The 15,039-nt window shown below is 34.8% G+C and overlaps 3 protein-coding genes and 1 pseudogene across 4 annotated transcripts; 1 reads left to right on the top strand and 3 right to left on the bottom strand.

Annotated features, from left to right (window-relative positions):
- Positions 1-371: 371 nt before the first annotated feature.
- LOC142541315 (heat stress transcription factor A-5-like) lies at positions 372-1,709 on the bottom strand (annotated as a pseudogene).
- A 1,273-nt stretch (positions 1,710-2,982) lies between these two features.
- On the bottom strand, positions 2,983-5,214 carry LOC142542225 (adenosylhomocysteinase-like). The gene is made up of 2 exons (XM_075648738.1): positions 4,471-5,214; positions 2,983-3,896 (listed from the first exon to the last, which is right to left on the bottom strand). Exons 1-2 carry the CDS (start codon positions 5,179-5,181, stop codon positions 3,150-3,152), a joined length of 1,458 nt encoding a protein of 485 aa, XP_075504853.1. The 5' UTR covers positions 5,182-5,214; the 3' UTR covers positions 2,983-3,149.
- Positions 5,215-7,927: 2,713 nt separating this feature from the next.
- Positions 7,928-10,340, top strand: LOC142542223 (serine hydroxymethyltransferase 4-like). The gene is made up of 4 exons (XM_075648735.1): positions 7,928-8,638; positions 9,182-9,572; positions 9,668-9,769; positions 9,862-10,340. Exons 1-4 carry the CDS (start codon positions 7,961-7,963, stop codon positions 10,104-10,106), a joined length of 1,416 nt encoding a protein of 471 aa, XP_075504850.1. The 5' UTR covers positions 7,928-7,960; the 3' UTR covers positions 10,107-10,340.
- A 793-nt stretch (positions 10,341-11,133) lies between these two features.
- Positions 11,134-13,369, bottom strand: LOC142542224 (glycine-rich RNA-binding protein 2, mitochondrial-like). Of its 2 annotated transcripts, none has more exons than XM_075648736.1 (5): positions 13,118-13,277; positions 12,624-12,759; positions 12,471-12,539; positions 11,693-11,799; positions 11,134-11,471 (listed from the first exon to the last, which is right to left on the bottom strand). In XM_075648736.1, the coding sequence occupies exons 1-5, from the start codon at positions 13,178-13,180 to the stop codon at positions 11,346-11,348; spliced, it is 501 nt and encodes a 166-aa protein (XP_075504851.1). In that variant the 5' UTR covers positions 13,181-13,277; the 3' UTR covers positions 11,134-11,345. The 2 variants fall into 2 exon arrangements, with proteins under 2 accessions (XP_075504851.1, XP_075504852.1); XM_075648737.1 differs by having other exon boundaries at positions 11,179-11,471; positions 13,224-13,369.
- Between the last annotated feature and the right edge of the window lie 1,670 nt (positions 13,370-15,039).

Here is a 15,039-nt window from a genome sequence, read left to right as displayed (position 1 = left end):
TAATAGAGCGATCGAGCAACTCGAGTTCCTTGTCAAAATCTTCACTCCCAAACACAGCTCACTTGCATTCCTTGTCTGAACTCTTATCTTTTCATTTGCTTTTTTATTTTCCCTAAATACTAAAGAATAATTAAATCTAATTATAGTATTTTTAATATACCAAAAAAAAAAAAAACAATCAGTTCTCTTTGAAAATCAAGTTGGTAAAAGATTAACAGGAAGAATTGTCTTAAGTTTTGATGATTATATGTATAATTATAGTGTAAATGAATAGAAGATTAATTTGAGTTTCCTTTATTAACTTATTTAACAATGACTCAATTAAAATGCAACGAAATAAATATTTGTTTAGTATTAAAAATACTAAAGGTGTAATAACTAATAAGAAGACACTCATGTTTTTAAACATTTACAGAATCAATATATTATATGCATGAAGGACAAAAAGCTAAGAGATCGACGTGTGATCCGTACTAAACAACTCGACAAAATAACATCACAACAAGAAACTGTGAGAATTAAAATAGCAACTCTGTTTCAAAAAAGTATACAGGAAGTGATGAAATGCAAAGGATTCGTTCTTGGGACCTAGACATTATGGAATTTTTTCAAAGAGTAAGATGCTCCATACCTTTCGTGTTTCTAGATACTCCCTCCGTCGAATTTTTCTCTTCTTGTTCAATGTAAGCATTTGGCCTATAACCAGAGCTTGCCTCTTCAGTATCTGAGCAGCCAGGTTTTCCCGTCAAAAATTGTTCCCAAAACACGTCGTTCACACGGACCTTAGCTGTCACACGATCTTGCACTTTACTATGAGTATCTTGGGAGGAAGAAGGTATTTGAGCATCATCAAAAGAAGTCCCCTTAGTAGGAAACCTACGAGAGCTACCGTTCTCGTAAGTGTTAGGCCTTGGTTCTGTATTGTTTTCTTGACTTGAGTGAGGCATTGTCGCCAAGTTATGACTTTCGTTTGGTTCTAAAGGAGAAGAGGCAAAGGAGAGATTTAAAAGGCAGAAAATATGACAATCATCATCCTTGTTTGAAGCTAAACAGTGCTACAAGGACTGAAGTTTTGGGCTTTCGGGTCCTACTTGACAAGGCAACAATGAATCCATCGTCAAGGTAAAAGATTCCCTGGTGTCTGACAGCTCTAAAGTCTCAGAGGGGCCTGAAAAACCTGCGGTTCTACGCCATCTTCATTGGAGCTTTGTGTGCTACGCGAAAACAAGTTCATGTCTGAAACAGTCGGTGATAACTGAGCAGCGGCTTATCAAAAAAATCTTGAGGACAATGTTCCCAAACTCAGGCCTAGAGCTGCTTTGATCGTCAACCAAAACGATTTCTTGAACCGGTTGAGAGTGATCTACCTCAGGGAGTCGTCTTTTCTTATTGTACGCTGAAAAATTCATTGCTTTGAGCTTTTGAGCTAGAAGTTCAACAAACTCCGGATTTTGAACTGCCTTGTCGAGAAGGCTTGATAATCTCTGCCTCTGCTCCATGTCAACTATTCGCTGGGTTAAATTTTCCAACGGTACTGTTGCAGCAGACTGCTGCTCTTTATGTGCCAAAATATTTCCTTTAAGAACAGCTTTCTCTCGGGACAAACTATCAATTTCCTCTTCAAAAGCAGCTCTTTCTGGATCAAATGAACCTTGAGGCTGACTGTGGCTATGAATAGGCTTTCTAAGATGAATATTCTTGATATTACGGTTTCATTTTAGTGGTTTCAATTCAGAGTTTTGATAATTTTTAATGATTTTTTCAAATGATAGATTTTTATTGACTTTTACAGAATCTTACATATTTATAAATAAATTTATGTGGATTCACGTGGATTTTTTCGTTAGAGAAATAAATTTGTGTCAAAATGTTGAAAATAATACACTTTGTTAATAAAAGTTATGTTCAATGCATCACATCTGGAACGGAATGATAAGTTATGAGTTTGGAGGGAATATTGCTAAATTTACACCTACTAAGCTGAAGGTGGCAGCTCTCCAACCCTACGTCAAAACAGTGTTTTTACGCTATTTTGACGCAGTACTCATCTCCAATGGAAAATAGCGCAGCTCCATCTTCTCTGCGCCAAATGGCGCAGAGCTTTGCAGAGCATTTTTCTTTTTTTTTTTTAATTTTTTTTGTTTTGTTTAATTATAAATATTATTTATATAATAAAATTATATTATTATATTAATTTAATAATTAGATATATTTAAATAATAGTATAACATTTATTAGATTATTTTTATAATTAGATAATATTTATTGTATTATTTTAATAATTAAATATAAAATCATAAAAATTAAAGTATTTAATTATATAAATATATTTTACAATAATTTTATAATCAAACATTTAACACACAAATTTATTGAATAATATTTAAACATTCAAGTACACAGTTAAAATAAAAATACGAATTCGAATTCAGATAAAATTATAATTATAATACTAATATCAATATTTATTATAATTATATTGTTAAATTTATAAATAAATAGTAAACAAAAAGAATATTATAGGAATATACGTTTTAGGGTAAGATTTGAAGTAAATAGGTTGAAGATGAATGTTATATTTGGTGCAGAAACTGCACTATTTTGGTACAGAAACTGCACCAAAATATATGTATGGGTTGAAGATGGCCTTCGAAAGTTTGTTTGTTCTAATAATTTTCTTATGTGCAATATGAAACGTAAGCCTGGAGCATAACATCAAAAGTCTCATTGTTCGAGTTGGTGTACTTTCTGGACAATGTTGAAAGTCAAAATGGAGTCTGGCTCACTAACTCAAATATGCTTGCGAGCCCCGTATTTATGAACTTGGCTCAACTTAAGGATGGCTTGCATAGAGATACAAGTCATGCGACCAGTCAGCAAATAATCGAATTTAAAAATGCTAAAAATTGAATCTAATTTTTTAATCAAATAAACAGATTTAACTTTTACCAAGAAAACAAAAAATAAAAAAAATCGAGTCTAATATCTAATATAAAGCCATAACATGAATAAAAGAGACCTCCCGCCAAGCCACTTTTCAATTTATTGATCTTTAAAAAAAAATTAACCCAGAAAAACAATAAAAAAACCAGAAAAATTCAAAAGAAACCACAATACTGTCGATGCACTGTTTGATCTTAGCTCAGTAGTTAGTATCTGTAATGAGGAGGCTTGTAAGGACCCTCCACTGGAAGGCTAACATAATCAGCCTGGTCCTGGGTAAGCTTCGTGAGCCTGGCACCGAGCTTTCCGAGATGGAGAGATGCAACTTTCTCATCGAGATGCTTAGGCAAGACATAAACTTTCTTCTCGTATTTGCCAGTCCTCTTCTCCTTCCACAGCTCGAGTTGAGCTATGACTTGGTTTGTAAAAGAGCACGACATCACGAAACTAGGGTGCCCTGTAGCACAGCCCAGGTTCATCAAACGACCCTCGGCCAAAACAATGACCCCAGACTTCGTGTCGGGGAAAACCCAGCGGTCAGTTTGAGGTTTTATGACGATCCTTTGTACGCCAGGGAAAGTCTCGAGGCCATGCATGTCGATTTCATTGTCAAAGTGACCAATATTGCACACAATGGCATTATTTTTCATCTTTCTCATGTGGGAAACCATTATGATATCCTTGTTACCAGTGGTGGTGACCAAGATGTCAGCTTCAGAGACGACATCTTCGAGGGTCAGGACTTGGAAGCCTTCCATGAGAGCTTGAAGGGCACAGATTGGATCAATCTCCGTTACAATCACTCGCGCTCCAGCTTGTTTTAAGGCCATAGCACAGCCCTTGCCGACATCTCCATAGCCACACACAACACCGACTTTCCCAGCTATCATCACATCAGTGGCCCTCATCAGTCCATCGGGAAGGGAGTGACGGCATCCGTATAAGTTATCAAACTAATGGAATCACATTTATGTGAGTTAGTTATTTGGTGTTAACAAATGGGGAAATGGGGAACTTCCAACTATGTAAGATATCCTATGATGCGCTTAATTTGCAAATCTAAAACATGATCAGACAGTCAGAATACAAATCAAACCAACCGCGTGGATGCCTTGCGCAAGAAAGATGATGGAATAGGCTACAATTTTAATTGTAATGTACTAATCATATGGATCAGCATAACCAATAGCAGGGCATCTAAAAATATATATTGGATTTAAATGTGTGTTTCACAGAATATAAGATCCAAAGCTTCAAAAAGTTGACATAACATTAAGCTAGATCCGATAAAGAACGTTTAGGATCGAGCCAAAAAAACTAACTTGATCATCATGACACAAATATCACAAGCAAACAATGGATCTAAAGCTTCGAAACGATATCAACTAGCAAAATTAAACAAGATCCAATAAGCATAATTACGATCAATCACAACTAAACTGATTCGAACAATGTAAGATATATATCAAATGCAAAGATAAGGCCCATTAACAAAACATATACAAATGTGCGTGCAAAAGTATATACCTTGCTCTTGGTGACAGAATCGTTGACATTGATAGCAGGGAAAAGAAGAGTGCCACTAGCCTGCATCTGATACAACCTCTTAACACCAGTGGTTGTCTCTTCAGACACACCAACCAATCTATCTAACATCTTCGTGTACTTCTTGGGATCAGACTTCAGCCCATCTCGAATCAAAGTGAGAACAATCTGAAACTCGGCATTATCAGTAGAATTCGGGTCCGGAACCTTGCCTGTTTTCTCATACTCGGCCTCAGCCTTCACACCTTCGTGGATCAACAAAGTAGTGTCACCACCATCATCAACAATCAAATCGGGACCACCACCGGGCCCCCAATCAAGAGCCCTTTCGGTGCACCACCAGTATTCCTGCAAGGTCTCCCCCTTCCACGCGAAAACGGCGGCGCTGTCTCTCGCAATGGCGGCAGCAGCGTGATCTTGCGTGGAGAAGATGTTGCATGAACACCATCTCACCTCGGCTCCCAACGAAGTCAAGGTTTCGATCAAAACAGCGGTCTGGATAGTCATGTGAAGGCTTCCGGTGATCTTGGCGCCTTTGAAGGGCTGGGATGGCCCGAATTCAGCCCTGGAAGCCATTAGTCCCGGCATCTCGACCTCGGCGAGATCGATCTCGAGGCGGCCGAAATCGGCCTGGGACATGTCCTTGACCTTGTACTCCCGGCCGGAGGTTGTCTTGTCCACCAAAAGAGCCATCGCTTATGGAAGAAAATCTGGCTATTCGGAATGATGCGAGGAACCGGTGTGGCTGAGACGTGTATAAATAGGTTTTAACGGGAAAAAATGGACGGTTGAGATCTGGAGCGTTTGGTGGATCTCGGATTCTTATTATTTTTAATTATTATCATTAGGTTATCAAATAAATATATTAAGTTTACTATCTTATATCCCATGCCAACAACTTATTTAAATAATGACGACAATTTGTGGTATTTTTTAACATTATCAACTATATGTTCACTTTTCTTTTCTTTTTTTGAATAATATAAATTCTATTTGAATTGAGTATTAATAATCCACTCAAGCCAAAGTAAAAATCTTATCTTCCTTATTATATTAACTATTTTACGTGGCTTTACGACATATTTGGTAGATCCTTGTTTTAAGTCCAGGAAAGTATGCTGTACATGTCCTAAAACCACGCATAATCTACTGCTTATTTTCGGGGGAATATTACATTTCGTAACTCATAACTACTTTGGTTGTATATATGTACACTCTATGATAATAATGTAATAATAACCAACCATTTTTGTATGAAATGAGGTTCGAAGGATAAAGAGTTTACATGAAAACGAGTTAGGGTTGGTCAGTTGGTGGGTTGATGCGTCGCCCGATATCCTTCCGTAATGGGAAATGCTTCACCAACCCTCGATATAAATTTTAAATATAATTCTGAAATTGGTATATAATCAACTCATGTTGAAGTCTTAACCACTCAACAACAGCTTCACCACACCAACCTCATTCTCTCGCTTTTTTTTTTGGCTTAAGAATATTTGGCTCGTAAGCTCACGAGCATGTTCGCGAGCTCGACTATTTGTTTTGCCTTGAGTATATAATAACTTACATTGTCTCACGTCGAAATTTGTGCGTGAAATAAGTGATTGAAATGATATAAAATGAAATCATTAGGCACTCAAATTCTCATATCAAATTTGATATTTTGGTTATGAATGTTCGACGAGCATGTAGCATGTTTAACAAGATCGAAAATGATCACCTTAACGAGGTGAGCTCGAATCAAACTCGTTAAACATGGTAAATGAGTTATTAACGATCCAAACTCGAGTTATTCATGAGTTTAATGTTTTGAAACGAATTGAGATTGATTATCATGATAAAAACTCAAATCAAACTCGAACTTCAAACTTATATATATTTTAAACGAGCGGAACTCAAACCTAATATTGTTCAACTCGACTCGTTTACGTCCCTAAAAATAACCACCAACAATAAAGATGGCTATCCCTCGAAGCTAGGGGTGAGAATTCGGTCGGTTCAGTTATCGACCGAACCGAATTACCGAACCGAAATATTTAGTCATAACCGAACCGATCGAATTAATTTTCATAACCAATGAAAATCGAACCGAATTAAAATCGGTTAATTCGGTCGGTGACCGAAATAACCGATTAGTTTTTTTTAAAAAAATTGTGATTTAACTTTAATTATATATGTAATTTTTCTTGAACACTACAATATACACAAATGCATAAAAACATAGAATCAAACACATCACAGATGTATAAGTTTTGTTTGAACACAATTAATACGTATTATATCGATTTTAAAATTAAAAATTAAAATATATAAATATTGATAAATAATAAAAAATTATTAAATAACAATATTTATTATATCGGTTAATTCGGTTAAGCGATTTCAAAATTTTGAAAAACGTAACCTAACCAAATTAACCGATTTTTTTTATTTGAAAACTGAATTTCCGAAATAACCGAACCGAATTTCCGAATTGGCTCTGTTCGGTCGATTAATTAGGTTTAATTGAAATCTTGCTCACCCCTACTCGAAGCTGAAGATCTGAGAATACGGCTATGTTGGGCTATTGTTTCTTACGGTACCATTAGCATGCAATATAGATATAGATATATAGATATATTACACATCAAGATACAAATGTGATATATGCATAACTTAAATAATAAATATTATAACATCATGTTATATATTAACAGTTGAAAAACATTTGAAAATTTTCTGTAATTTATTAATATGATTTTGGAACAAACCAAATCTTTCAGTTTGATAATTAAAAAGAATAATATTTTCTCTTGATAATAAAGCAATGTGTATTCTCAATATCTAAATTTTTAAAAAAATAATGAAAAAGTGTAGACATGAAAAATTACATATAAATAAAAGATGGTATTTTTAGAAATAAATTAAGTGCAAGACCATGACATAATGCTAATTTCTATGGGAGTAGGTCTTTTATGAGACGGTGTCACGAATCTTTATTTGTGAGACGAGTTAACTCTACCGATATTCACAATAAAAAGTAATATTTTTAGCATAAAAGTAATACTTTTTCATGGATAACTCAAATAAGAGATCTATCTCATAAAATATGACCCGTAAGACCGTCTCACACAAATTTTTGTCTTTCTCTGAAGCAACAAAGTTTAATTAAATAATAATAATAAGTATATATATAATGTTTTTTAAAAATTGAATATTAACAAATAAAGAGTTTACATGATAACGAATTATATTAATAAATCAGAAGTTCTTAAAATTTGATCAATAATAACTAAATAGCATAATAACAATAAAAAAATAATAATATAACTCGAGGCGTGGGTCGGGCATGGCCACTTCATGTAGGCATGGTATTTACCAACCACAGGAGGGTACTGTGGTCTTTTCATCAAGCCACCCTTGGTGGTTAAATTCAGCACCAACCTCCCATTTACCTCTCCTCCTCCTCCTCCTCCTCCTCTCTAGCCGGGAAATGGATCCAGTCAGTGAATGGGGCAACAGCTCGCTCTCCACCGTAGACCCAGAAATCCATGATCTCATTGAGAAGGAAAAGTGCCGCCAATGCAGTGGAATCGAGCTCATCGCTTCGGAGAACTTCACCTCTTTCGCTGTAATCGAGGCCCTCGGCAGCCCCCTCACCAATAAGTACTCCGAAGGCATGCCTGGCAACCGTTACTACGGTGGAAATGAGTACATCGACGAGATCGAGAACCTCACCCGATCACGAGCCCTCCAGGCCTACCGCCTCGACCCCACCAAATGGGGCGTCAATGTTCAGCCCTACAGCGGCTCTCCTGCCAATTTCGCTGCCTACACCGCCGTTTTGAACCCACATGATAGGATCATGGGGCTTGATTTACCTTCGGGTGGGCATCTGACTCACGGGTACTACACTTCTGGGGGAAAGAAGATTAGCGCGACCTCGATTTATTTCGAGAGTTTGCCGTACAAGGTGGATCCCAAAACTGGGTATATTGACTACGATCGTTTGGATGAGAAGGCCATGGATTTTAGGCCAAAATTGATTATATGTGGAGGGAGCGCTTATCCTAGAGATTGGGATTACAAGAGGTTGAAGGAGATTGCGGATAAGTGCGGGGCTTTATTGCTTTGTGATATGGCGCATATTAGTGGACTTGTTGCTGCTCAGGTATTCTTTTCTTTGATTTTACAAATGCATTTTGATGATTTCTCCTGTGTTGGAAAACGGGTTTCAGCTTGCTACGAGGCATTACCTCATTCGCACGTTCAGTTTGCGACTAGCCATTACTATATTTGCATTCTGGGATTTGGCATTTAGATCTGAATATTCAGCAATTTAATTATTGATAGCTTTTCTTGGACGGGTTTGATTTGTTTGCTTTATCCTGTTATTCTATTTCCATGTCGAGCTTGGAATATAGATTAATTTTTTTTATATATTTTGTCCTTGTGTGACATGGAGAAATGGGCTTGATGTGTTTGGTTTAGTTTTCGGGTATTCGTTCTCGTAATTCGTTGTTGAGCTTCTGATTTTATATCAGCTGCTCTTTATTTAGTCTTCAGATTTTTATAATTGAGTGGTGTTTTTTGTGGGATCAAAGATTCGAACGGGATCTGTATGTTGGTGTGATTACATGGGAATGTGGATGTGATCTAGTTTTGCGGATAGTTGTATTATTTGAATAAATTATTTTGTGATTAATGGTTTTAGGAAGCAGCAGATCCATTCGAGCACTGCGACTTGGTTACGACTACAACTCACAAGAGTCTGAGGGGCCCAAGGGCAGGGATGATCTTCTACAGGAAAGGTCCAAAGCCAGCCAAGAAAGGCCAACCTGAGGGTGCCGTTTACGACTTTGAGGACAAGGTTAACTTTGCTGTGTTCCCATCTCTTCAGGGTGGTCCTCACAATCACCAGATTGGTGCTCTTGCTGTGGCCCTGAAACAGGTAATGACCCCGGGATTCAAGGTCTATGCTAAACAAGTCAGGGCCAACGCTGTTGCCCTTGGCAATTACCTGATGAGCAAAGAGTACAAGCTCGTCACTGGTGGAACGGAGAACCACTTGGTTTTGTGGGACCTTCGACCTCTTGGATTGACCGGTATGGAGGATATGAATCTCTTTGGTTTATATAATACCTAAAATTGCTCTTTAGTGTTGATTTCAATTGATATTCATCTGTTGTGATATTTTCAGGAAATAAAGTTGAAAAACTCTGTGATCTCTGCAACATTACTGTTAATAAGAATGCTGTGTTTGGTGACAGCAGTGCCTTGGCCCCAGGAGGGGTTCGCATTGGTAACCATCTCTCTTTATTTTTTTGGACCAAATCTTGGTTCTTTCACACTTGTACAAGATGAATGAGGATTAAATGATTGTTTTTGCTACAGGTACTCCGGCCATGACATCAAGAGGGTTAGTCGAGAAAGACTTTGAACAGATAGGTGAATTCCTTCACAGGGCAGTCTCTCTTACCTTGAAGATCCAAAAGGAACATGGCAAATTATTGAAGGACTTCAACAAGGGTCTTGTGAATAACAAAGACATTGATGAGCTGAAGGCAGATGTTGAAAAATTTTCTACTTCGTTTGACATGCCAGGTTTCAAGATGTCTGAGATGAAGTACCAAGGCTAAATCAATTACGAATAAGTAAAATTTGTTGCTTTTAGCTTCTTTGAATAATTTGATTGAGTGATGAAGTTTATACTTAAAAGTTACGTTTAATTTGGCTGTTGTTTCGTCGTATTTTCTTGCTATATTTTTGCTTGAAATTGCCTTCTGCTTGTAAGAGTTGTATATGGCCCCACGGCCATGTATGTTTGCCATAAAATCCTACCAACATTATTATACTATTAGAATTTTTTTTCATTTCGTTGTAATTGCTCAGTTATCCTTGCAAGTCGAGTATAATTGAACCCCTTATGTTTTACTCTCGTAAGATTGGTATAATTTTGTGATCCATCATTTATAGAATTTTGACTCTGCCTTCTAGATTTTATTTGATACAGATAAATCTACTATAGTGTTAATAAACTTGTGTTGATTGAAAAATAAAAATATATATATATATAATTTAGTGGTCAATAAATTATGTATTAACAACACACTCGCGTGTATAGATGTTTAACCTAATTAATTATTTTTAATCTTTAAGTTATTGATTTTGATAAATAAATTTTTTAGTTGTTATTAAAATACATTTTTATAATAATTTTTATTGAAAGAAAGAAGAGGTAGTATTGTTCATTCATTAAAACGATCAAGATAGTTATTCTAAGATGTTGGTACATTATTAAGTGTAATAGTAATCTCTACACAAGAGAAAAAATTCATGTGTATAAGATAAATTAATATTTCAATTGTTTCTAAATTTAAAAAAATAAATATGAAATGTGATAAACATAGGTGGTAAATAATAAATTTATTGAAATATAAAAGGAGCATTTTTGCTAATTTGTTAAAATGACCGAGATACTTACACTAAAATATCAATGTATTATTATATAGTAAATTAATACGGTACTTGTATATAGATAGAGAAGAAAAATAAAAATATTGCATTCTTAGGCTTTGGCATCCGATGCTCTGATCAGCATCGCGGAACCACCCATTGTATAACGTAGATACGAGTTGCGAATGTCCGATTTTCATATCATGTATGTAGTGTAGCCAACCAATTAGCTCGGTCATTCCCACTAAAAACAAGTGACATCAACTTAAGCAAACCTAAGAAAAATGATGAACCGACGTAGCATTTATGGGCTCAAAAAGGGCAAGCAAACAAAAGCAGGGCCCAAAAACATTATGCAAATCAAGTTTATAAATTCAAACTAGTCATGCCCATATGGACGAAAGAACAAGCTATAAGTGGGCTTAATATCCATCATCAGCTGCTCCACGACTGCCAAACCCACCACCATAACCACCAGAATTGTTGTAGTTACTGCGAGGTGCTCGTTCCTGGGCGAGACTCACCCGGATGTTCCTCCCGTTCAGTTGCTGAAGCAATAGGGAGAAAATACAGAAGATTAGCCATTGTTTACAAGCATATCCAAGACAATAGAAAAACAGTTCCTCCTTTATTTTCCTTGGTATGAAGCATCAAATGGGTGATCCCATATCTCTTATTACAGGTACAATGTTTTCCATTTATAGTGGCGCATAACTCATCGTTCAAACACTAATCAACCATGGAACAGAGGACTGACGTAAAACCTCACCTGTCCATCCATGGCTGACAGAGCTGAGTTGGCAGAGTCGTCACTCGAGTAATTCACAAATCCAAACCCTCTTGATTTCCCAGTGTCTCTGTCAGTGATGACTTTAGCTGTACAAAATAAGGATTCAAGGTTTTATGTGTTAACATAGTGCAGTAAAGCAAACACAGACTAGTTCAGGTTTTTAACATAAATTACATCCAAAAGAACTGACACACGGCTGACACACCAAGAACAATGATGACGGCTAACACAACAAGAACAATGACGTCGAATCCAAACCACAGCCGAGTCTAAGTTGGAAGAGCCAATACAACTTCAAAAATGTACTTGTGACAAACACAAAAGCAACGTGTGGCTGATACATATTGATACTGACACAAAAGACAATATAGTTGTATCTAAAAAGACAATTTAATTTCTATTAAAAATGGCTACACAAATCTAATACGACTCAAAGTTAACAAGAACAGTTTTATTAAAAGATTTAATGTCAGATAGAGCCCAAAGAAAACATAACATTCATGTCAACTGAGCCAACTATAGAGAGGTTGAGGCTTTTGTAATGTTGATGATTGATGCAATTAAAGTCTGATCTCAGAAAAGAAAGATGATCAAAGCAAAAATTAATGCGAAAATCTTGGAATTAAACCAAATGGTCAAGCATTGAAGCCATATTTGAGTAAATGCTCCAACACTGCTTCAAGTGAAGGAATACGATGAATTGCAGCTGGCTACAAAAATATTCTAAAAGGATAGACATTGCATAATATTTTCTCACCTTCAACTACATCACCAAAGCTGGAAAATGCATCTCTTAGAGACTGATCATCGGTACCATACGAGAGCCCTATTGAAGGGAAAAAAATTAATATCTCAGATCAGGGGAACAAAATACAAGGGTCAGAAATTCTATGGGATTCAGAGAATAAACCTCCGATAAAAAGTTTCGTCGACATGCAGCGAACAGCATTAAATATTGATGATTGGTAATTCGATGCAGTGCTGGAAAGCATGCTGTGTCTCAACAGAGTTCCAACTTTGTTGAAGCGTGCCATTTGTGCGAAAATCTGTAATAAAGAAATTCACAAGCAAACGATTTAACAATAGACAATTTGCGGATTAAATTTACAAAGAGCTAGATAACACCTAACACACTCATTACTAGCACAAGAAAGACAATCCTGCAAGTAGCTAAAATAACCAGTCAACTGTTCAATCCAATTAATTTAAACTATACTCCGATTAATATCATATCGACCTGGGCCTTTTTCAAATTTAGTGGCGGATTATCACAGTAAACATGATGCAGAAGAAACACTAAATTAAATTGACATGTAAACGCAAAGCATCAAAACATAAAATCAAGTGAACAATAAACAATTCCAACTTTTTACATAAAACTGAAGCATTTGGATTTGATCCTACCTCAAAAATGATCTTAAGCAGCAACTGGAACAGAATTAAGAGGCAAAAAACCAATAGCACCATTCACAGGGTATAATCTCGGAGTGGAAAGGAGAAATAAAAATACCTAAATAATTTGACGAAGCGGCTAGGGTTTATGCTCGGCCCCTCTTAGCTTTCGAAGGAAAGCTCGGACGAAGAGAGATTTATATCCATTTCCTTAAAAGAGTTATTATCTCCTGCGTCGAGTGGGCGTTGTATTATTTGGATAATCTGCCGCGGATGGGTTTATCTCGAGGGTATTTTTGGAACAATCGTACATGGGGATTGAAGTTTTTTTAAACCCCGAAAAATTTAAGGGATAAATTTGCTTTAAATCTCAAAATCAAAGTTAAGTTCGTATTCAGTTTTTGTAAGAAATAACATATTTTTCAACTTTTGATTTTTTTAAAAAAATATTTTTGTACTCTTTTGACTGACAAAACAATCAAATAATTATATTAATATATAATATTTGAATATCAATTGTTTTAAATCTAATATAAAATTTAAAATTTTGATTATAAAATTAAAATAACATTATTAATATTAAAAATTTAATAACATTATTAATATTATCAATTGTTTTAAATATAATATAAAAATTAAAATTTTGATTATAAAATTAAAATAACATTATTAATATTAATATTCGATACATATATTTAAATACTCAAATATATATATAACAAATATTGATTATCCGTGATAAAAAAAACTCCCACGCTGTATTAAAAAAAAAAGATAATAATTGAATAAAATTTGCCAGAAATTTTCAGGTTCGTGACGTAAATTCCATCTGGACACGTGTACGGCCAGACACAGAGATGTCGGCAATGCCACGTGGAGATGCAAAATTTGTGCAAGAAACAGCCAATACAGGAACCATCCCACTCCCTCAAACATAATTTCACGGGATATCCCACCACGCGCCGCCTACTCACGCGCCTAACCCTTTACCACATAAGACGCTGTTTGGTTATGCATTTGGAAGAAAATAGTGTTCAGAAGCTGGGCAAAACTGAATTAATTAATCAACCTAAATAAATCATACAAATTTTTTCCAAATAAAACTGATATTTCAATATATTGATGATTGTTTGTTGAAATCATGATTAGTTCTCTCCATTATTTAGAACAAATAAATTGTACCTTTGAAAAAAATTAATACGCATAAATTAAATTATTTTTTGGTTCGTTATATGACGAAAACATTATTAATACAATTTTAATATCATATAATAAAATTTGTATTTTTTAAGCTGGAACTTTTTTTTTAGTATTTTATAATATTATAAAAGAAATAATCGATACATGAGTGTTAGCGATCATTAAAAAATCATACATTTTCATTTTTTATTTTTATGTTTCTTAACCTCAAATTTTGATTATGTTTCAATTTAATTTAATTAGACTCTCAAAACTAGTTTTATGTCGATTATGATTTTTCAGAATGTGATTATATTATTTTGATAAATAAATAAAATCTGAACACTTTTATCTTCAATATTTTTGTTTAATTCAAAACACAAATCCAAAAACAACATTTATATTCGTTCGAATAAATGAAGAGATATATGTGTTATTTAATAAGAGTATTTTTGTTATTTTATTAAAAAGTTAGTATGGAAATGACTTGTATGTTTATTAAACGATGTATCTTAAAGAAATTTTAATTTTTCATTTTTATTTTCAAACACTGTTCAATTATAATTTTTCATATTTTTCGTAATTATAAACTTAATTACTTCTATAAAAAAAACATAATATTTTACAAACACTCCCAAAATTACTTTTAAAAATCGGGCAATATGCCAAAAAAAAAAAAAAAAAAAAACCATTCCAAACACCACGATACATTTTCTTTCTTGAAAATATCATAAGTTTCAGCTATTAATTTATTT

Source organism: Primulina tabacum, chromosome 4, assembly GCF_025594145.1.
Source record: "Primulina tabacum isolate GXHZ01 chromosome 4, ASM2559414v2, whole genome shotgun sequence".
Lineage (NCBI taxonomy): Eukaryota > Viridiplantae > Streptophyta > Magnoliopsida > Lamiales > Gesneriaceae > Primulina > Primulina tabacum.
This window is presented reverse-complemented; position numbering and strand designations above follow the sequence as displayed.